Below are 23965 nucleotides of genomic sequence, written 5' to 3' on the forward strand. Positions count from 1 at the left end.
TATACTTGATGAAAAAATTTAGTCCGAAAATGAAGCAATCAATTTATTACAGCATCTTAGTCTAACAATGAAGGACAAATTCAATTCAAATTGAAGAGATAGAATAACATTTAACTACAGGTTATTGCTAAAATATTCTCTATTACAATGACCATTGACCACTATTAAACAAAACAATCTCCTTTATTTCGCTAATGCAGAGTTTTGCCAAATAAACTTTAAGTAACAATGCATTATTTTAGCTTTTCTAGTTTAATATTTAAATTTTGCATGAAGATGATTAACTCTTCTAAAATCACCATTATTGATTTTACAAAAAAATACTGTAGATTAATTATAGCAAGCTATTTACAAGTTTATTGTATTTATGGCTTATTGATAACTAATCAGTGAAGCAGCCTCTATCATCAGTAACTATGCTCACACGATCTCAAAGGGTTGGTATAGTTCGCTAAATTGCTCTGCAATAAAATTTTTTCTAAAAGAAGATAATTGCATTTTTATCTGGCATCTTTCAAATCCCTTTGTCTAATCATTTTATGCTTCAAAGGTTTCATCTTAAATAAGAACCCTATGTAACTGTTCACAGGAGGAGTGGTGAAGGGATAGGCGACTGTAACTCCTACAAAGTATGCCTGCTGTTAGGATACTTCTAACCAGCAACTGTAACTGGTGAATGGCTCGTTTTCTTAATAAGTAATGAACTGAATTTGACTGCACATTCTCTTGAAATCCTCTACATTGTACGACCATTAGATTCTACATCATTTTTTCAAGAGGTTAAACACTAGTTTTCCCTTTAACAACTTAGGAAAGGAATTGATTTCTGTACAATCTGATTTTCTCATCAAATCATGTTTTACTGGATATATCAAAAGGCAGACTTACTGGCTGTAGGAGACAGATACTCACTTTATATTAATGACTGTGAGGCTAAGTACATCTCCAACGACATACTTAAGTTTGCTGACAACACCACCGTTCTTCGAATCAAAGGTGGTGATGAATTGGCATTTCAGATGAAGATTGAAAATCTGGTTGAATGGTGCCACAAAAGCAGTTTCTCACTCTATAGCAATAACACCAACAGGCTGATTTTTGACTCCAAGAGGAAGAAATCCGGGGGTCTGTTAGCTAGTCCTCAATGAAGGATCACAGGTGTAGAGGGACACAAACTTAAAATTCTTTGACGTTATGATTTCAAAAGGTCTGTCCTAGGACCAATAGTAAGTGCTTTTTCAAAGATGGAACCTCTACTTTCCTGGGAGTTTGTGCAGATTCGGTATATCACCGAAAACTTTGACAAACTTCCAGTGACGTACAGTGAACAGTATCCTGACTGATAGTATCACAGCTTGGTATGGAAACAACAAAGCCCAAGAATGGAAAACCCTAAAAAAAGAATTGGATACCACCCAGTCAATCACAGACAAAGCCCTCTCCACCATTAAGCACAACTACAAGAAAAATTGCCACTATAAAGCAGCATTCATCATCACAAATCCTCATCATGCAGGTCATGTGCTCTTTTCATTGCTGCCAATGGGAAGGAGGTGCGGAGCCTTAGGTCCCATACTGCCAGGTCCGGGCCCAGTGACTATCCTTCAACCATCGGGCTTCTGAGCCAGAATGGATAATTTCACTCACCTCAACTGAACTGATCACTGAACACAGCCTCTGGCATCTCTTTCAATGACTCTACAACTCATGTTCTCAGCATTTATTAGTTTTTGTTCTTGTTGTATTTGCACAGTTGGCCTTCTTTTGCACATTGATTGGCTGTCAGTCTTTGTGTGCAGTTTTTCATTGACTATTGTATTTATTTGTTCTTCTGTGAATGCCAAGAAAATGAATCTCAAGGTAGTATATGGTGACACAAATGTACTTTGATAATAAATTTACTTTGAACTTTGGAAAGTCTTTGGGGTTCCAGAAAATGAGCCACTCAGATACCTGAGTTCTGATCGGCTCTTGAAGTCACAATATTTATGTGAATGCTTGCACAGAGTTTCCAGTCAATGTTTACCACGTGCAACACACCTAGTGTGTCATTGTGGTCTCTCAGGACTCATCCAGCTTGGTCAGTGGTGATGGGGATTAAAGCCCAGCTTGTGCCTATGCTAATGTTGGTGTTCCTCCCATCTATTGTCCAACATGGATCAGTAAATTATGCTAGGACAAGAGATGGTGATCAGCAAGAGCTTTCCTTGCCCACGTTTCATTCTGGTGCCCTGAGGCTTCACAAAGCCTGGAATCAATGCTGAGAATTCCCAGGACCACTCCCTCAGTAAATATGACTGTACAACTATCATTGATGGGTCTGTCTGGCCAATGGGGTAGAACATAACTTCTGCTGGCTGGGGCTGGCACATACTGTCACAGACGATTTTGTGAGTATGAATTCCTTGACTAGTGTGTGTGACAGATTACTCATCTCTGGAGGAGGATTTTGTAAGGTGAACTAGAAGCAGCTTAGCCCTGTTTGCAGTCAATGACCAGGTCATGCTAAGTGTTCAATCCATTTTTCTCTTGTTTCAAGGTAGTTGTTTAAGTACAACAGATTTATTTGTTTAATCAGTTCAGGGGTTTGTTACAAGTCAATCACAGTGCACTAGTCATGAAGTTAATTACAGTCCATACTGCCTAAGGACAGCTACTTCCCTTTCTTGAAGGACAATGAGAGTCCAAGATGACTCTGATAATATTCAGCAATGTTTTGCGGGTAGCTCACAAAACTACTGGTAATTCTATCAGATATACTTCTTCTGAACTACGACCACTTCAATCTACAGCCTGCAATTTGCATTTAAGAAATGTACTTTTGAACTGTCTCAATGAACTAACAATTTCACAATCTCCAGAAGGATTCATAGAACATAGAAACATAGAAAATTTACAGCAGGTTACAGGCCCTTCGGCCCACAATGTTGAGCCGACCATGTAACCTACTCCAGAAGCTGCCTAGAATTTCCCTACTGCATAGTCCTCTATTTTTCTAAGCTCCATGTACCTTTCTAAGAGTCTCTTAAAAGACCCCACTGTATCCACCTCTACCACCGACACTGGCAGTGCATTCCACACACCGACCACTCTCTATGTGAAAAACTTACCTCTGACAATGCCCTTGTCCCTACTTCCAAGTACCCTAAAACTATGCCCCCTCCTGTTAGCCATTTCAGCCCTGGGGAAAAAGCCTCTGGCTATCCACACGATCAATGTCTCTCATCATTTTATACACCTCTATCAGGTCACCTCTCATCCTTCTTCTCTCCAAGGAGAAAAGGCCATTCATTGAACCTATTCGCATGAGGCATGCTCTCCAATCAAGGCAACGTCCTTGTAAATCTCCTCTGCTCTCTCTCTACAGCATCTGCATCCTTCCTGTAATGAGGTGACCAGAACTGAACAGAGTACTCCAAGTGGGGTCTAACTAAGGTCTTATATAGCTGTAATATTACCTCACGGCTTTTGAACTCAATCCCACAGTTGATAAAGGCCAATACACCATACGCCTTCTTAACAACACTGTCAACCTGTGCAACAGCTTTGAGTGTCAATAGACAATAGACAATAGGTGCAGGAGTAGGCCATTCAGCCCTTCGAGCCAGCACCGCCATTCACTGTGATCATGGCTGATCATCCACAATCAGTATCCAGTTCCTGCCTTATCCCCATAACCTTTGATTCTGCTATCTTTAAGAGCTCTATCCATCTTTTTCTTGAAAGCATCCAGAGACTTGGCCTCCACAGCCTGCTGGGGCAGAGCATTCCATGTATCCACCACTCTCTGGGTGAAAAAGTTTTTCCTCAACTCCGTTCTAAATGGCCTACACCTTATTCTTAAACTGTGGTCTCTGGTTCTGGACTCACCCATCAGCAGGAACATGCTTCCTGCCTCCAGCGTGTCCAATCCCTTAATAATCTTATATGTTTCAATAAGATCCCCTCCTATGGACACAGACCCCATGGATGTGGATTAGCCGAACTTGACTACTGGGAATGTAGGCACTTTGAAGATGAAAGTCAGCCATCACAGAGCAGCCATCTCTGGGGCAAACCTCAAGCAAGATTAAAGCATTGAGACCCACGAGTGAAAAAAGAACCAGAGTTCAGCTCCACTACTCCGCACTGATTAAAGCATCGAGGCCCGAGAGCAGAAAACAAAATGGTGTTCAACCCCTCCAGGTCCTGAGAGCGGAAAACGAATCAGTATGCATCACCACCTGCCTGGAGTTGACCCATATCCCTCTCGCTACTACCATCGGGAGGAGGTGCAGGAGTACTGGATCCCCACCAGCAGGTTCAGGAACAGTTGCTGCCCAGCAGCTATTAGACTCCTGGATGAGCTTCAATCGCCCCAGCACTGAACTGACTCTGCAACTGTGGACTCATTTCAGGGACCCTGCGGCTGATGTTTGCATTAGTTGTTTGTTTTTTTTTATTATTTGCACAACTCATCATCTTTTGTACATTGGATGTTTGTCGGGCTTTGAGATGTGGGGATTTTTTGGTCTCTATTGTGTACCTTTGTTTTGCAAGAAGATGAATCCCAAGGTTGTCTATTTTATTGCTTTAAATTTATTGCTTGATAATAAATTTATTTTGAACTTTGATGAACTGGTTGGGTTAGTGGTATAATATGCAGGATTTACAGTCCACATTAATGAGCCTACTTTTCAATTCCAGATTATTTAATGAATTTAAATTTCACAGCTACCATGTAGGGATCTGAACTCAGGTCTCCAGGCTTATGATGTAGGCCATGGACTTACAGGTTAATTATCTTAATGATAACATCACCATGCATATGGTATACCAGCATCAATGGCTGTAGAAAAGCATTAGTTGAAAAATAAGTTAGGATTCTAATTAGCAGAGCTGTCATTTGTGTAGTCAATGATCCATGTCAATATGTTATAGAGGATACAGATTAAACCAACGGACCTACTGACTTACAAGAGGTACAAAACTAGCTTCTGGCATGAGTTGCGAGAAGGATACAGAGAGGCTTCAGGGATATGGAGAGGTTAAATGAACAAAGCAGATGAAACATAATGTGAAATGGATGAGCTTGTCTCCTTGGTGGAAAATATAGAAAAGTGGTTAAAGAATGAGGTGTTGGTGTTCAAATGGACGTGGGCGCTTTTGATCTCAAATCATTGAATGAAAACATACAGTTACAGCAGGCAATTGACAGATCAAGCAATTAGTTAGCTTTTATTTCAAAGAATTTGAGTACAAGAATTAAAACATTTTAATATAGCTGTCTACAGCCCCTATGAGTTCACACCTAAACTTTCATGTATGCACCCAGACTTGCTAACTGAAGAAGGATATGTTTGTAATTGCAGTTGTAGAACGAGGGTTAATTAGATTGATTCCTGGTGTGAATAATTGTTCTCACAGCAAACTGGAGTCGATCTTAAAAGAATGTTGTATAACTTTGTTGAAACACATAAAACATTCACCAAACCTAACAGGCCAAATGCAAGGAGCATTTTTCTCCCTGCTGGAAGTAGAGTTCACAATCTCAAAGTAAAGGGCCAGCCAATCAGCATTGAAGGAAACTTTTTCACCTGGGTGGTTATAATTGTTAGAATTCTCGCTCCAAGGAGTCCTTGAAGGCTTAGTCACTGAGAAAATTCAAGACAGGATTGATAAAGTTTGAATATTATAAGAATGAGGGGATACAACATTATTGCTGGTAAGTGGTACAGAGGTAAATTATCAGTTATTAGTTTATATGGGAAACAAGGCTATGGCTTCTTCCAGCAGTTATTTCTTATCTTTCATACTTATGAAGTATTTCATTCGTCAGGCTTCTGTTTCAATGACTGCTCCATATTCAGCACCATCAACCCCTCACTACTAATCAACAAACTTCAAGACATTAGCCGCTGTTGCTCTTTTTGTTACTGGACCCTTGGGTTCCTTATCGAAAGACCACAGTTAGTGCAGATTGATGATAACATCTCCTCCTGGCTGACAATCAACACAGGTGCATCTCAAGGATACGTGCTGCTTAGCCCACTGCTCTACTCTCTCTATGTTCATGACTGTGTGGCAAGGCATAATTCAAACACTATTTATAAATATGCTGATTAAACCACTGTTGTAGGCAGAATTTCAGACGGCGATAAGGAGGCATTCAGGAGCAAGATAGATCGGTTGAGCGGCATCACAGTAACAACCTTTCAGTACATGTCAGCAAGATTGTTGACTTTAGGAAGTGGAAGTCAGGAGACCATACACTGGTCCTCGTTGAGATGTCAGCAGTGGAGAGAGCAATTTCAATTTCCTGGGTGTCAACATCATGAAGGATCTATCTTGGGACTAACACATTGATGCATCACAAAGAAGTCATGCATGTCACTGTCTCTACTTCATTAGGACTTTGAGGAAATTTGATATGTCACCAAAGACTCTTGCAAATTTCTATAGATGTACAATGGAGAGCATTCTGACATGTTGCATCACAGCCTGGTATGGATCCTCTGCTGCAGAGAACCACATGAGAATGCAGAGAACTGTAGATCCACTTCCATCACTGGCACAACCCTTTCTGCCATCGGTCCTCAAGAAGGCAGCATCCATTGTTGAAAATCTTCAACATCTGGGTCATATCCTCTTTGCCTTACTACCATCAAGGAGTACAGGAGCCTGAAGACCCACACTCAGTGTTTGGGAACTGCTTCTTCCCCTCTACATCAGATTTCTGAATGATCCATGGACACTACTTCATTATTCATCCTTTGCACAATTTATTGATATTGTAGTTCATAGTAATTTCAACGTCGCGCTGTATCGCTGCTGCAAACTGCTAATTTAACGACTACTTCAGTGAGAGCAGACATGATTCTGTTTTGTTGTTCTATCACCTCATCAAGCTCCTCAGTTATCTGAATTCCTTTTAACATCTCAATCCAACTAATTAATGCAATTTTCTTCCAGCATATGATAAGGATGAGGGCAAGTGCATAAGGATTATTTTATAGTTATTAGAATGCTATCTTTGGACATTACAGCAAACACAAAACAACTTAATGACTGTACACTAAAGTTAAAATAGCATAAAAACAATAATTAAGCTCCAGCACACTGATGATTATGATTTTGTTGCAAACTGAAATGTTAACCTAAAACGCTTTTTTAACAACTTTCCTGAATTTTAAAGCAACCTAGAAATAACCCTCAAGAACTAGCAAGAACTAAGTTTTCTACCAGCCTGCGTCTGATAAACCTCAAAGTCCAGTAAGGAAAGTTTGCATAAACAAGGAGGAACTAGAAAACATAGAATACTTTCTCAGTTTCAGCAGCCACCTCTCACTGAGGCCAAACATAGATGTCAAGATTCAGTGCAGGTTTCATTGTGCCAGATTGGCCTTCAGCACCTTGTTTCACTGTTCAATGACCCCAACATCAGAGTACTAATCAGGCTTTAAGTTTACAAAGCTGTAGCAAATACAACTTTGATCAATAGTTCCAAGACATAGGTGAGTTCCAGAACACATTTTGGAAACCTGAAAAGCCAGAACCATCATTTCTTCAGAAGATTCAGAACATAAAGTGGGCAGATCACCACATTCGTATAAGTGTCCCGGTGATGGTCAATAACTCCAGTGTTAAAACCCTGACTATCCAGCATTAATGGAGGGAAACAGAACTGGAGCATATCTACTAAAAAAAACCTGTTCAAACCATCAAAATAAAATATAGAACAGTACTACACAATATAGGCCCTTCACCCTACAATGTTATGCCAACCAATATCAACCTAACTCTTCCCTCCCACATAGCTGTCCATTTTTTTATCATCCCTGTGCCTATGTAAGACTCTCTTCAATGTCCCTAATGTATCTGCCTCTACCACCACTCATAGCAGTGTGTTCCATACACTCACCACTCTCTGTATAAAAATTCTATCTCAGACATCCCTCCCCCTACACTTTGCTCTAATCAACTTAAAATTGTGCCCGCTCATTTTAGCTATTACTGCTCTGGGAAAAAGGTGCTGACTGTCCTCTTTATTTATGTCTTTCATCACTTTATACACTTCTATCATCACATCTCATCCTCTTTCACTTCAAAGAGAAAAACCCTAGCTTTACTCCCTCCAAAGCTTCCACATCCTTCCTATAATGAGACAACCAGAACTGGAAACAAAAATACTCCAAGTCTGGTCTAATGAGGGTTTTCTAGAGCTGCAAAATTACCTCATGGCTCTTGAACTCAATCCCCCAATTAATGAAGACCAACACATTATGTCCCTTCTTAAACACCCTATTAAATTGTGCAGCCACTTTGAGGGATTTATAGATGTAGAAACCAGAACCCTGCTGTTCCTCCACACAACTAAGAATCCTACTATTAACCTTGTATTCTGACCTTCCAAAATCTACTGCTTCACACGTTTCCGGATTGAACTTCATCTGCCACTTCTTAGCCCAGCTCTGCATCCGATCAATGCCCAGTTGTAACCTACAATAACTTATTACACTACCTATAGCCTTCTTCCATCAACCTTTGTGTCACCAGCAAACTTATTAACCCACCTTTTTGCTTCTTTATCTCTGTCATTTATAAAAATCACAAAGATCAGGGGTCCCAGAGCAGATCCCTACTGAATGCCAGCCATGGTTCTAAATAAAGATGAAACAGGAAACACAGGCAAAAGAAAAGCTCTGAGGTAAACGTCAAAAATGTGACAACAATATTTCATAGTGGAAGATGGTGACCTACAGCAAGACTTTCTAGTAAAGACGATTCAGAGGAGGGATGATCACTTTTGAAGAAACTCGGCTCACCCTGGTTACAGATAAACACAGAAAATGCAGGTAATAGTCACTCAGCATTGGTGGACAAACCCTTCCATGTATTACCACCTGTAACATCTCCAGTACATTTACGGCTCAAAAATCAGACTCATCAGTCACCTCAGGGCCTATGAAAATTAAACTGGAAAAGAGAATGACCCAAAGGACTCACTGTTTCCTCGTTATTTGGCAGTAGACAATTAAGGATATCAACAACTGTTAGATCAGCTAAATATTTAATTACAAACAAGAGAAAATGTACAGATGCTAGAAATCTGGGCAACACACACAAAAATGCTGGAAGAACTCAGCAGGCCAGGCAGCATCTATGGAAAAGAGTACAGTCTACATTTCAGGCCAAGATGCTTTGGCAGGACTGGAGAAAAAGAGGTGAGGAGTAAATTAAAAGTTGGGGCAGGGGAAAGAGAAATACAAGGTGATAGGTGAAACTAGGAGGAGGAGGGATGAAGTAAAGAGCTGGAAAGTTGATTGGTGAAAGGGATACAGGGCTGGAGAAGGGGGAGTCTGATAGGGGAGGACAGAAGGTCATAGAAGAAAGAAACAGGGGGAGGAGCACCAGTGGGCGACAATGGGCAGGCAAGGAGATAAGGTGAGAGAGAGAAAAGGGGATGGGGAATGGCAAAGTTCAAAAAATCGATGTTTATGCCATCAGGTTGGAGGCTAACCAGACAGAATATAAAGTGTTGTTCCTCCAACCTGAGTGTGGCCTCGTCATGACAGTAGCTCTCTCCTCTCCCCCCCTCCCCACCTTTTAAACCTACTCTTCATCTTTTTCTCTCCAGTCCTGCCGAAGAGTCTCAGCCCGAAACGTCGACTATACTTTTTTCCATAGATGCTGCCTGGCCTGCTGAGCTCCTCCAGCATTTTGTGTGTGTTGCTTAAATATATAATTATCCAGTTTGCAAAAGTTATAGTTTGATAGGAACACCAGAATATGAAGACATGAATAAATAAAGAAATGGATATCAAATGAACAAAACTGAATTATAGAGATCCCCCAATGTATGTCGATTCTCACCAATGTAGAGGAGGCTGCATTTGGGGCATTGGATACAGTAGATGACCCTAACTGATTCACAAGTGAAGTGTTCCCTCACCTGGAAGGACTGCTTGGGGTCCTGAGTGGAGGTGAGGGTGGAGATGAATGGACAGGTGCAGCATTTCTTCCTCTGGTAGGGATATGTGCCAGGAGGGGTATTAGTGGGGAGGGATGAATGGACAAGGAAATCACAGATGGAACGATCCCTGCAGGAAGCAGAGAGTGGTGTGTGCAAGTAAATATGGGTTTGATGGTAGGTTTCAGCTGAAGATCATGGAAGTGCGGAGAATGGTGTGCTAGATGCGGAGGCTCATGTAGTGGTATGTGAGGATAAGAGCAATGGTATTCCTCTAAGGGCAGTGGGAAGATGGGTGAGGGCAGATATCCAGTAAATAGACGAGATATGGGTGAGGGTAGCATCAACGATGGAGGAAGGGAAACCCCATTCTTTGAAGGAAGACATCCCTGATATCTTGGAATGAAAAACCTCCTTTTGGAAACAGGTGCAGTGGAGTTGAAGGAAATGAAAAATGGAGTTGGCATTTTAACAGGAGACCGAATGGGAAGAGTTATATTCAAGGTAGCAGTATAAGTCAGTAGGTTAATAAAAGATATTGGTAGATCATTTGTCTCTAAGGATGGAGGCAGAGAAATCGACAATGGTGTCAGAAATGAATCAAGTGAATTTATGGACAAGGTGGAAGTCGAACTTCCATGTCTGCCATTTATTGCAAACAAAATGCCTCTAATTAAATACATTAGTTAATATTATTTAAAATGTAGCACCTTAATGGGCATTTCATCGAAGTTTTAGATGATATATGATGATCTTGTGATTGGATCTATCACAAACCTTCATAAGTATATATAGTATCTTCATTAGCATACCTTTCTCCCCTGGTTTTCCTATAAATCCAGGAAGACCATCAAATCCATCCAGGCCACGGTCTCCTTTAGATCCTAAACACAAGAATGTCCAATTTTTAAAAATGCTCATTAAATATTTAGTTTTGAGAAACAGAATTTGTTCTTATAAATGGCACCATATATCAAAACTCCATGATAAATAACTTCACTAAAACAATTATAAGTTCTCAATAGGAGACATTCATTAATATAGATTTTCTACTGGAAATACTCTGAGGGAGAAACTGGATCACACTTGAAAGTATGGCCTAGAGTTGTGGATGTATAGATAATCTGAGCCAAATTACCCAAGTGCACATTGCATCTGAAGTATAACCACATCCATAGCACCCACCCTGTGTTAACCGTGCTTCTCATTCACAGTGGCATGTTTTCTCACAAGTGTGACCTGTGCTTCAAGCTGTGAGTTGTGATGCATGTCTGCAGATTCACACAATGATTCACAAAACTGAAATACATGGTCAACTGGTCCAGCACAGCTCTGGGAATGAAACTCTGCCTGTCAGGCCTCAGCATGGCATCTAGTGAACCTTAACCCTCATGGACATTTGCCCTCAGCTGGGTGAACCTTGAAGCTACTCCAACTATAGCAGAACAGGATTCTCATGGAAATAGTCCTTTCCTTATTCCATCTTTTCCTTCAAAACCATAAGATCATTAAACATAGGAGCAAAATTAGGCCTTTTAGCTCTATCAAGTCTGCTCCATTATTTGATCATGGCTGATTTATTTTCCCTCTTAACCCCATTTTCCTGCCTTCTACTCATGTTCTTTGATGTCCTTTCTAACCAAGAACCTATTGACCTCTGTTTTAAATATGCTCAATAACTTGGCTTCCACGGTCATAACTGGCAATGAATTCAATAGATTTATCGCCCTCTGGCTGAAGAAGTTCCATCTCATTTCTGTTCTTCCATTCTGAGGCTGTTCCCTCTGGTCCTAGATTCTCCCACTATTTGAAACATCTTCTCCACATTTTTTCAGTCTGAGTCATTCAATATTTGGTTGGCTTCAATGAGACCCCTCCTCATTCTTCTAAACTCCAGCAAGTACAGGCCCAGAAGCAACAAACATTCCTCATATGTTAACCCTTTCATTCCTGGATCATTCAGATCTTTACTGTCATCTTGGATTTGTGCTCCCTCCTCCTCCTCCTAGACTCTCTGGAGAGCCAGAAGAACTGCCAAAATGGTCCCAATATTTTGCAAAAGTAATACTCCTTTACATCCCAGCTGCCTTTTCTACTTTGATAGTTACCCTCTAACACAGTTCTATAAGTAACCAGAAAAATAATTACATTTGAAAAAACTCTTTAAATAATGCAGTTGAGACATTTACCTACTGGTTAGGCCATATTCCCTGTGTATAGATTACACATTGGCTTTGCCCAGTTTGACAAGGAAAATATCAGATCAGTGACACACAAGGGTTGATGTCAGATATTTCCATGCTGCTTATGCAACACATTCATCAGCAAACTAGTCAAGGTGATGAGCAGCTCAGGAAAAGTACAAATGTATGCTTCAAGGTCAATGCAAAGTCCACGTCAAACATATCCATGCAAAGCTCTAACTAATTTAATGCCATTGGTACCAAAAGGACATCAAGGTGGTTCAATTGATCAATTCTTGGACAGAGGAAATTCATGCTTAGCTTACCTTTCTCTCCCTCTGAACCCTTTATGCCAGGTAGCCCTGGAGACCCAGGTAAGCCTGTTAACCCCTGATCTCCTTTCTCGCCCTGTGGCCCTATTAAAGAAAAGGGAAACAATAGTAAGTTTTATGTTGAAGATATCAAAATAATTTTGTGATCTCATTGCCAGACCAAGTAGAGAATTGCATCATGCTATACCTAAGAAATATGATTTTCATTTGGCAATGTTGGAATGGACTTAATTATTGCCCTGTTTTATAATACCTTTCACAACTTACATGTCTCAAAATGCTGAACAAATGTCTTGCAGAAACAAAGTGTGGGTGGTCGAGTATTACTGAGATCATGCAGCCATCTCACAGCTCCAAAATTGTACCCCTTTCACTCACCTAACCTTCTTATTCTGGATTTTTCCCCCTTTCCTTCCAGTCCTGAGGTCAATTGGTTACTATAAATTACCTCTAATAAGGCAGCTAGTGAAAGGATCAGGAGTGAATGTGAAAGAATAGGTTACAGGGAAGGAATAAGATTGCTCTGAGAGCTGATATATACTTGAAGAGCCAAATGCAAAAAAAGAGATTTCAAATCCTTGAGTCCTGCTCTTGCATGTAGTGTTTGATCATTTACACTTATACCAAAATACAAGTGTTCTAAAAGATATGGCTTGGGGAATTCATCTACGTTTTAAAATTAACAGCATTTTTACTTTTTACCTTAGCATTATGGAAGGGGTTGAATCTAATTATTGTGATTATTTTGGGAGCTGCCCGGGCCCTTAGTCCACAAAGAAAGGACAACGATTTGAAAAGCAAATGCCAGCACAATGACATTGAAGAGCGAATGCTCAAGGGAAGAAATAGATTGGAGATTGTAACACATTAAGTGATCAATAAACACAATATTAATAGTAACTTTCATGTTGAGCTAATGTTGCACAGGGATCTCAAGTTTCTGGAACTCACCAGTGGAACTATAGCAAAAGCGCATTGGCATTTCACGCGAGTTAAGCTGACAACTGATTTATTAATATAATATTTATTGTTTTGTCTATGGAAAGTTCATTAGCATTATTGTTATTAATGGAGAACATGCTGTATCTCCATTAGCATGCTGGAGTAAATTATTGCTGATTATAGGATTATGCACTACATTTATGAACATTGGGCATGTTCCCTCAGTCGTCGAATTTGGCAGCTTTCCACAGCCACATTATGACAGGTGCTGCTTCAGCAGAGGCATTGTCGGATGACCGAGGCAGCTGCAGAGAGGAGGGTGGATCAACAGAATGATGGACTCTGCAGGAGGCTGCAGACTGAACATTATTGTCTGAGGAGGAGCAATATAATGAGTGGTTGGTAGGTTTCCATTGCCTCCCAGAAGAAGACATGCTGCCTGCTGGATCAGACTGACTGTTGCATCTAGAAAACATCTAATGACTTGTTAAGACAATTGAATAAATGCACTGCAAAGCCATACAGAGCACTGCTCCCCCGACGTCAGGAAATTAATGGGCTGAATCTAGCGGATAGTTTTCTGATGACTCCATAAGGGCTGGACAAGTAACTTAAGTGTGCATGTTATTGTACTCCAGGCATTATTTCCTGTCTACTGCAATTCAAAACAATAAAATGTGTTTGAGTTTTTATTATTTGAACTTGAAAACACAGTGTTGCAGATCATTTCTGCTTAAATATCAGTTTTAGACATAGGTATTTAACCTGTGGCTCAGACAAATGACTAAATAAATTTAAATCATATTTTATATAGAAAATGCTGGAAGTGTTAATCGGGTCAAGCCCAAAGATTTTCGAAACCTGGTTTGTTCATTCTCTTTCTCTTTGCTAACAAAGAGCAAGAGAATAAACATTTTTTCTCTTCTAATAAAGGGCTATGGAATTGATTGAAAGGTTAACTGCTTCTTTCTTCCCCCCACAGATGCTGCCTGACCTGCTGACTGTTCCCATTATTCTCTGCTTTTATGTCAGATTTCCAGGATCTGCAGTTTTTTACTTTCTCATTAATACAGCTGCTTCTTGGATTACACTTTAACATGCCTTGGAATAAATGGTACAGCTCTAGAATAAACGGTATATGACCAGTGGGAGGAGAAGATGGCGGCGCGACGCAGCTCGCAGCGGCCACTCCGGTGGTGATGTCGGTTATCTGTCAAGTAGGGTGCCATGCACAATCCTGATTTGATGGAGACAGACGTGAGAGCACGGAGGAACATCTGCAGAAACTTCTGAAATGCCTGCTTTGCTGCTGCTGCTACTGTGTGATCCAGAATCTTCAGAGGGGAAGGCCCCAAGTCCTCGGCCTTGCTTGTTGCTCGGCAGTTGGGGTGGGGTCGAAGCGCTCGGCAGAGGATGGTGCTCGGTGCTCGGTGTCAGAGGGCTGGTCGGAGGCTCAAAGTTTTCGGACGGACTCGAGTCCACTGCGGTCGGATTCTTCCAATGGTGCGGCATCGGCAAGTTTGCGGCGCTTGGAGGTTCATGGCAGGAAGAGTTTCTCCTTTCTACTGTCTGTGTGAGATGATGAGGCTGTCGGAACATTGAGACTTTTTTTTTACCGTGCCCATGGTCTGCTCCTTATCAAATTACGGTATTGCTTTACATTGTTGTAAATATATGTTATAATTATGTGGTTTTGCCAGTTTTAGTCTTGGTTTGTCTTGTGTTTCTTGTGATATCATTCCGGAGGAACATTGTATCATTTTTTAATGCAGGCATTTCTAAATGACAATAAACGAGGACTGTGTCCTCATGATCTAATCTAATCTAATATCTCTAGAATAAACGATATATCTCTAGAATGAATGGTATATCTCTAGTCACAGGCAGGCAACTTTATGCAGTATTTCTGAGCAGCAGACCATCACTGTGATCATTCCCATTTATTCTCGTTTGCTCCCAACCCAAGTTCATATAATGAAAAGAATTTGCTCTCCACCTGCTTTTGGAATTTGCTTAATGCTGTCATGACATTTTCAATATAATTTATGGCAAATATAAGAGCAAAGGACAAAGCTTCCCATAGTTTTTAATGAGCTTAGAACAAGGTAAAGACGTTCATTCTTCTTTAATACTAGTAGTTCAAATATGATATCAATATTATTTACAGCATCGTGCAGATGTCATGAAATTTTGATGCTGCCCTCTACTCTTCAAGGGGAAGGAGCAGGGATTAATTTTAATAGAGACAGAACATTCTCAAATTAATGCTTGAGCATAATATCCCATATAAGGCGAGAATATGTGATAACCTCTATGTGTATAACATTCTTTGGTGAGCTCTATCGGACTTAACATTAGTTGAAGTAACCACACCGTTCTATTTGTTGTAGCCCATTACTTCCAGTCACGGCATCTGTTTTAAAAAGTCAGTCTATACAATAAAGAAATGACAAAGATAGTTGTTATTAAGCAGAGAAAATTCACAGATGATACTCTTTTTCAATTGAAAAAATGTTTTATTCTTTATGTGACTCATTTTTTAAAACTAATCTCAGCCTGTGTGACATTAAGTGATAAAAATGAGAAAATATCACAGGTATACTTCGGTTTCCTGAGCATCAAAATGCAATTAGCTTTTGACTTAGACTGATGTTTCTACTTGTACATTTCAGCTCCAAAGAAGATTGATTGGGTGTTCTCATCTCATGATTTGTAAAGAAAAAAATAACTGTTGAAGAAAATAATGAATGGGAACTGAGCACATTGTCACAGTCAGGTGTAGAATGTGGATATATTAAAAATATCAAATGATAATCAGTAATTGGGACTTAATTGGCCTTTATGGACCCAACATCACAGCTAGATTCGGTAGGCTGGTTCCACTGTCAGTTTTCATTTCCACTGAGCTTGCATTCCAGAGATACAATGCATGAAGAACTGGGTATACCAGTAGGGCAAATGGTCTCATATTCAGTGCTATTGATTCATAAAATGTCAATTTGACCAGCCTTAAGGAAAAACGGTTTAAGAATAGAACAAAAAAATCATTAAGGTACAGAGCAACAAGGGTTCATCCATAAAGGCTGTGACAAAGCTGATTTACCACAAAGCTTTCATTAAGTTATAAATATGTTAATAGAAGAAAGGCAATAAAAATAGCTGCAGAGTACATTTCATAGCAGCAAATCAATCATAAAACTACTGAAGCCAGCTCTGTCTGCAGTATTTGCTTTATGAGAATGCTATTTCTGTTATCCCTAAACTCAGAGCGTTGGTAACAAAAATAATGCAGAACAGTTCATACCAAAAGTATGGGTGAGCATCACCCTGTCCTGGACCAGCTACGTTGACATCACAGCCAGCATCTCTACTTCCTCAGGAGACTAAATAAATTTGAAATGTCCCCTTTGACCCCCTCTAATTTTTATCAATGCCCCATTGAAAGCATCCTAGTTGCATGCATCATGGCTTGGTGTTGCAACTGCTCTGCCTGTGATCACAAAAAAACTTCAGAGAGCAGTGGACACAGCTCAACACATCTTGGAAAGCAGACTCCTCCTTCTGAATTCTGTCCACAGATTTCCTGCCTCAATAAAGCAGCCTGCATGATCAAAGACCCCACTCACCCCGGGAGTTCACTCTTCTCCTTTCTCCCATTGCGCAGAAGATACAAAAGCCTGAAAGCATGTACAACCAGGGTGAAAGATAGATTCTACCCTACTATTATAAGACTACTCATTGCTTTCCCGGTTCGATAAGATCGACTTTTAACCCAAATCTCATTATAACCTGACACCTTATTATCTACCTACACTGCACTTTCTCCATAACTGTAATACTTTATTCCAAGAGATCCAGCAGATGCTGGAAATCTGAGGCAGCACACACATGCTGATAAAGGTTGTCAACCCAAAATATCAGCTGTTCATTTCTCTCCGTGTATGTTGTCTGACCTGTTGAGTTCTTCCAGCATTTTCTGTGTGTTTCTCACACTTTATTCTGCACTCTGTTATTGTTTGCCTTGTACTAACTATTTCAATGCACTGTTGTAATAAATTGGTTCACAGTATATGAACAGTATGCAAAGTAAGTTTTCTAGAGCACCTCAGTACATTTGCCAATAATAAACCAATTTATAAATTTGCTTCCTGTATGTTTTCGGATTTTCCTGTGTGGTGAAACAAATTCACAGCCGTTATTGGTAGTGATTGAGGTAAAGGTGGTATTGCACGCCAGCTCTAAAGACATACAAAAGATTTACTAGACATTTCAATCATTGTATCATATTTACCTGCATCACCTGGTTCCCCTGGTTCACCCTTTTGTCCTGGTACAGGGGGGCAGCAATCACAGCAGTTAAAAAAGAACTCATCTGAATCTATAGTAAAATTCCCACCATCTTCAAACGGTGGCACTGTTGGGAAGGTGTCAAATAAACGTAACGATGTTGATTTCAACGTGGCACTTTCAGAGGAAAGATCTGAATTATCAGTACCAAGTTCTTCAGCAGATACTGTTGAGGTTGGAAATAGAGCTCTTGAAAAACCTTCATCTTTCTTGAACTCATCTTTTGCTGCGACTTGTGCTATGAAGAGGAACAATAGCAGTTTTGTGTGCCATGAAAGGCTAAACATTTTTCCAGCTGAAAACAAAGAATTTCAGAAACTATTATAACTTTGTTTGCATTGCTAGAAGAACTTCTAATATGAAATGCTTAAATATGAATAGACTACAAAATCATTTTGTTCAATGATTTTACATTATCTTAATATTTTTCGAAGTTTGGCAACACATCCATCATCTTTCCTCAACCAATGACACAGATTTGACAGTACAACAGGTAACCAAGTCAATTACACAGAACTATGTGTGTTTATTCATAATCAGTAACTACAATTAAAGCCACCACACACACTCCTATTCAATAGTGATGACAGTTAAACAGTCAGCAAATCGGTAAATATGCAACCTACATAAAAATGGGGAAAGAAGGATAGGCATTATTTTTCCACTTCACAAGAAAATTTAGTGTCCTGGATTCTGTTAGTTAATTTTAAATCTAATATGGCTTACCATTCAAAATGTCTTATCATAATGTCCTAATTTCTTTATCAATTTACAAAAGAACAAGAAATAGCCTTCGCAAAACATTTGAAATTATCGAGAAGCTTGTTATTTTTGTTTAAACTATCAAAGATTTTACTATTCTAAATATATTACCATGATGTTCTTTTTTCATTACCGATTTGCAAATTTTCTGTTTTACATACAGTAACTAGATGCAATAAACCGGTATAGATACATTTCTTCGCCCATTATATCGATGTAAGTTGGGCGATGTAAGACGTAACAAACTTCAATTTCGGGTATGCTGACCCACCAGTCTAAAACTTCCATAGAAAGCAGGCGAAATCAGAATTTTCTATTTAATAATACAGAGGCTCACAAACTTTTCCACAGCAAAAGAATGTGGCAGGTGGCAATGTATTTGCAATTTTCAGCTGAATGCTAGCTTTATGTGAGCGAAGTATATACCGGTTTATCAAGGATCCTTGATATACAGATATATTTCGCCATATACATTTACATGTATTAGGAATTTGCTGTGGAGTGCTGGCACGACATGCACCAAAAAACAACATTCAACAATCATAAGAAATAAAGAGTTCTGAATAAAGGTAAAAATAAAGAATAAAAGAATTTTTACTATTTTTAATATTTATTATTTGTAATCCAGGGAGCGGGAAGCGCAGAATCAAATATCGCTGTGATGATTGTACATTCTAGTATCAATTGTTTGGCGACAATGAAGTATAAAGTATAAGCTTATTTTAAAAGAAATGCTGTTGTTTCCTTCTGAACAATAGCATAGAAATTTTTTTGAAAGGGTAATTCAGCTCAATTACCTACTGAGAAAAAAAAGCAGATATCCATATTTCGGTCTCAAATTTTTGCCTAATTCAAAATGCAACCTCGACTGACTTCCAAAGAACAATGCCACTTAGTCTAATAAAAAAATTCTTCTGCATCTTAATTTTTTGGGCATCAAGAATCAGATTAGGACTTAATTTTCCCTAGCTGCAAAATGTACCTGACTGCTGAAGTGCAGAGAGACGAAACAATTTAATAACAACCATGACCTGCCTGGAGGGTGGTGACCAGTTGCATTCCACAGAGTTTGGGGACCAGTGCTCTTTGTGAATTTTATCAATAACTTGGATGAGTGGTTGGAATGGGAATTTAGTAAATTTGTCGATGACATGAAGGTTGGGGGTGTTGTGGACGGTGTAGATGGATGTCGAAGGTTACAACAGGAATGGTCTTTCAAGAATCACTAGATTCTGGAATGGTTGCAGAAAACTGGAAAATTGCAGATGTCTCTCTATTCTTCAAGAAGGGAAAGAGGCAGAAGAAAGGAGACTATAGGCCAGTTAGTCTGACCTCAGTGGCTGGGAAGATATTGCCATCAATTACTAAGCATGAGGTCTCAGTGTACTTGAAGGCACATAATAAAATAGGCTGTAGTCATTATGGTTTCCTCAGGGGAAAATTTTGCCTGACAAATCTGTTGGAATTCTTTGAAGAAATAACAAGCAGGTTGATGTTGTGTGCTTGGATTTTCAGAAAGCCCTTGACAAGGTGCCATACATGACTCTGCTTAACAAGCTATGAGCCCATGGTATTACAGAAAAGGTTCTACCATGGATAAAGCAGTGACTGATTGGCAGGAGGCAAAGAGTAGGAATAAAGGGAGCCTTTTCCTGTTGGCTGCCCGTGACTAGTGGTGTTCCACAGGGGTCTGTGTTGGGACTGATTCTTTTTATACTTAAGTCAATGATTTGGATGATGAAACTGATGGCTTTGTTGCAAAGTTTTCAGACGATATGAAGATAGGTGGAAGGGCAGGCAGTCTTGAGAAAGGAGAGAGGCTATAGGAGGACTTAGACAGATTAGAATGGGCAAAGAAATGGCAGATGGAATATAGTGTCAGGAAGTGCATGGTCATGCACTTTGGTGGAAGAAATGAAAAGTTTAACTATTTTCTAAATTAAGAGAAAATGCAAAACACTGAGCACAAAGGGACTTGGGATCCTTGTGCAGGATTCCCTAAAGTTTAATTTTTTGTAGGTTGACTCTCTGGTGAGGAAGGCAAATGCAATGTTAGCATTCATTTCAAGAGGGCTAGAATATAAAAGCAAGGATGTAATGTTGAGACTTTATAAATCACTGGCGAGGTCTCATTTGGAGCATTGTGAGCAGTTTTTGTCCCCTTATCCTGGAAGGAATCTGCTGAAACTGGAGAGGGTTCAAAGGAGATTCACAGAAGTGATTCCAGGATTGAATGGCTTGTCATATGAAGAGCGTTTGATGGCCCTGAGCCTGTATTCAGTAGAATTCAGAAGAATGAGGGGTGACCTTATTGAAACCTATCAAAAAGCCTAGATAGAGTGGATGTGGAGAGGATGTTTCCTATGCTGGGACAGCCAAAGACCAGAGGACAGAAGCCTCAGAATATAGGGGCGCTCTAAGGCCTAATTCTGCTCCAATATCTTATGGTCTCATAGTCTAACAGGACATTGATCACATGCAGATGTGGGCTGAAAAGTGGCAGATGGAATTCAATCTGGAAAAGTGTGATGTGATACTTTGGAACAGAGATGTGGAGAAATTTCTTTAGCCAGAGAATGGTGAATCTGTGGAATTCTTTGCCACAGGCAGCTATGGAGGCCAAGTCTTTATGTATGTTTAAGGCAGAGGGTGATAGGTTCTTGACTGGTCAGGGCAGGAAGAGATACGGGACAAAGTGGGAGATTGGGGCTGAAAGGAAGATTGGATCAGCCATAATGAAATGGTGGAGCAGACTCAATGGGATATAAGGCCTAATTCTGCTCCAATATCTTATGGTCTCATAGTCTAACAGGACATTGATCACATGCAGATCTGGGCTGAAAAGTGGCTGATGGAATTCAATCTGGAAAAGTGTGATGTGATACTTTGGAAGGTTGAAGTCAGAGTGCAAGGTTAATGGCAGGATTGACAGCATCCTGGACCTTGGAATCCACATCTCTAGATCCCTCCAAGTTGCTATGCAAGTTGATAGGGTGGTTAAGGTGGTATATGGTGTGTTGGCCTTCATTAATCTGGGGACTGAGTTCAAAAGCTATGAGTTTATGTTACAGCTCTTTAATACCTGGGTTAGATTACACTTGGAGTATTGTGTTCATTTCTGGTTGCCTCATTAACAGAAGGATGCTGCCTGGATTCGAAAACGTGTCTTATGTAGAGAGGTTGAGCTAGTTAGGTCTCTTCTCTTTGGAGGGAATGAAGAGGAGGGGTGACTTGATAGAGGTGTATAGGATAGAGGGCTTGTCTACTGAGTACTTATGGGTGGAGCTGAGAAACAGGAAAGGTATGGCCACATTAGTGGGATTGTATTACAGACCACCCAATAGTCAACGAGAATTGAAAGAGCAAATCTGCAGAGAGATAGCAGGCAACTGCAGGAAACATAAAGTTGTGGTGGTAGGGGATTTTAATTTTCCATGTATTGATTGGGTCTCCCATACTGTTAGGGGTCCAGATGGTTTAGAGTTTGTAAAATGTGTTCGGGAAAGTCTTCTGAATCAATATATAGAGGGACCAACTAGAGGGGATGCAATATTGGATCTCCTGTTAGGAAACGAGTTAGGACAACTGACGGAAGTCTGTGTAGGGGAGCACTTTGGTTCCAGTGATCATAGCACCATTAGTTTCAACTTGATCATGAACAAGGATAGATCTGGTCCTAGGGTTGAGGTTCTGAACTGGAAGAAGGCCAAATTTGAAGAAATGAGAAAGGATCTAAAAAGCGTGGATTGGGACAGGTTGTTCTCTGGCAAAGGTGTGAACGGTAGGTGGGAAGCCTTCAAAGGAGAAATTTTGAGAGTGCAGAGTTTGTATGTTCCTTTCAGGATTAAAGGCAAAATGAATAGGAATAAGGAATCTTGGATCTCAAGGGATATTGCAATTCTGATAAAGAAGAAGAGGGAGTTGTATGACATGTATAGGAAACAGGGAGTAAATAAGGTGCTTGAGGAGTATAAGAAGTGCAAGAAAATACTTAAGAAAGAAATCAGGAGGGCTAAAAGAAGACATGAGGTTGCCTTGGCAGTCAAAGTGAAGGATAATCCAAAGAGCTTTTACAGGTATACTAAGAGCAAAAGGATTGTAAGGGATAAAAATGGTCCTCTTGAAGACCAGAGTGGTCGGCTATGTGCGGAACCAAAGGAAATGGGGGAAATCTTAAATAGGTTTTTTGCATTTGTATTTACTAAGGAAACTGGCATTAAGTCTATGGAGTTAAGGGAAACAAGTAGTGAGATTATGGAAACTGTACAGATTGAAAAAGAGGAGGTGCTTGCTGTCTTGAGGAAAATTAAAGTGGACAAATCCCCGGTACCTGACAGGGTGTTCCCTCGGACCTTGAAGGAGATTAGTGTTGAAATTGCAGGGGTCCTGACGGAAATATTTAAAATGTCGCTGTCTACAGGTGAGGTGCCGGAGGATTGGAGAGTGGCTCGTGTTGTTCCGTTGTTTAAAAAAGGATCGAAAAGTAATCCGGGAAATTATAGGCCGGTAAGTTTAACGTCGGTAGTAGGTAAGTTATTGGAGGGAGTACTAAGAGACAGAATCTACAAGCATTTGGATAGACAGGGACTTATTAAGGAGAGTCAACATGGCTTTGTGCGTGGTAGGTCATGTTTGACCAATCTATTGAGTTTTTCGAGGAGGTTACCAGGAAAGTGGATGAAGGGAAGGCAGTGGATATTGTCTACATAAACTTCAGTAAGTCCTTTGACAAGGTCCAGCATGGGAGATTGGTTAGGAAAATTCAGTCGCTAGGTATACATGGAGAGGTGGTAAATTGGATTAGACATTGGCTCAATGGTAGAAGCCTAAGAACAGTAGTAGAGAATTGCTTCTCCGAGTGGGATCAGTGCTGGGTCCATTGTTATTTGTCATCTATATCAATGATCTGGATGATAATCTGGTAAATTGGATCAGCAAATTTGCTGATGATACAAAGATTGGAGGTATAGTAGACAGTGAGGAAGGTTTTCAGAGCCTGCAGAGGGACGTGAAAAATGGGCTGAAAAATGGCAGATGGAGTTTAATACAGACAAGTGTGAGGTATTGCACGTTGGAAGGACAAACCAAGGTAGAACATACAGGGTTAATGGTAAGGCACAGAGGAATGCAGTAGAACAGAGGGATCTGGGAATACAGATACAAAATTCTCTAAAAGTGGCATCACAGGTAGATAGGGTCGTAAAGAGAGCTTTTGGTACATTGGCCTTTATTAATCGAAGTATTGAGTATAAGAGCTGGAATGTTATGATGAGGTTGTATAAGGCATTGGTGAGGCCAAATCTGGAGTATTGTGTTCAGTTTTGGTCACCAAATTACAGGAAGGATATAAATAAGGTTGAAAGAGTGCAGAGAAGGTTTACAAGGATGTTGCCGGGACTTGAGAAACTCAGTTACAGAGAAAGGTTGAATAGGTTAGGACTTTATTCCCT

General features: G+C 40.1%; 1 protein-coding gene across 1 annotated transcript in view; it reads right to left on the minus strand.

Moving 5' to 3' along the window:
- The window catches only part of otol1b (otolin 1b), a 45189-nt gene that overhangs the window by 1159 nt on the left and 20065 nt on the right, over positions 1-23965 (minus strand). Inside the window, exons 4-6 of the mRNA XM_063047293.1 lie at positions 17698-17991; positions 12459-12548; positions 10762-10833 (exon numbers count right to left, since the gene is read on the minus strand). Coding sequence (XP_062903363.1) covers positions 10762-10833; positions 12459-12548; positions 17698-17991 — 456 coding nt within the window. The remainder of the gene's footprint in view (positions 1-10761; positions 10834-12458; positions 12549-17697; positions 17992-23965) is intronic.

The sequence above is a fragment of the Mobula hypostoma genome, chromosome 4 (genome assembly GCF_963921235.1).
Source record: "Mobula hypostoma chromosome 4, sMobHyp1.1, whole genome shotgun sequence".
Taxonomy (NCBI): domain Eukaryota; kingdom Metazoa; phylum Chordata; class Chondrichthyes; order Myliobatiformes; family Myliobatidae; genus Mobula; species Mobula hypostoma.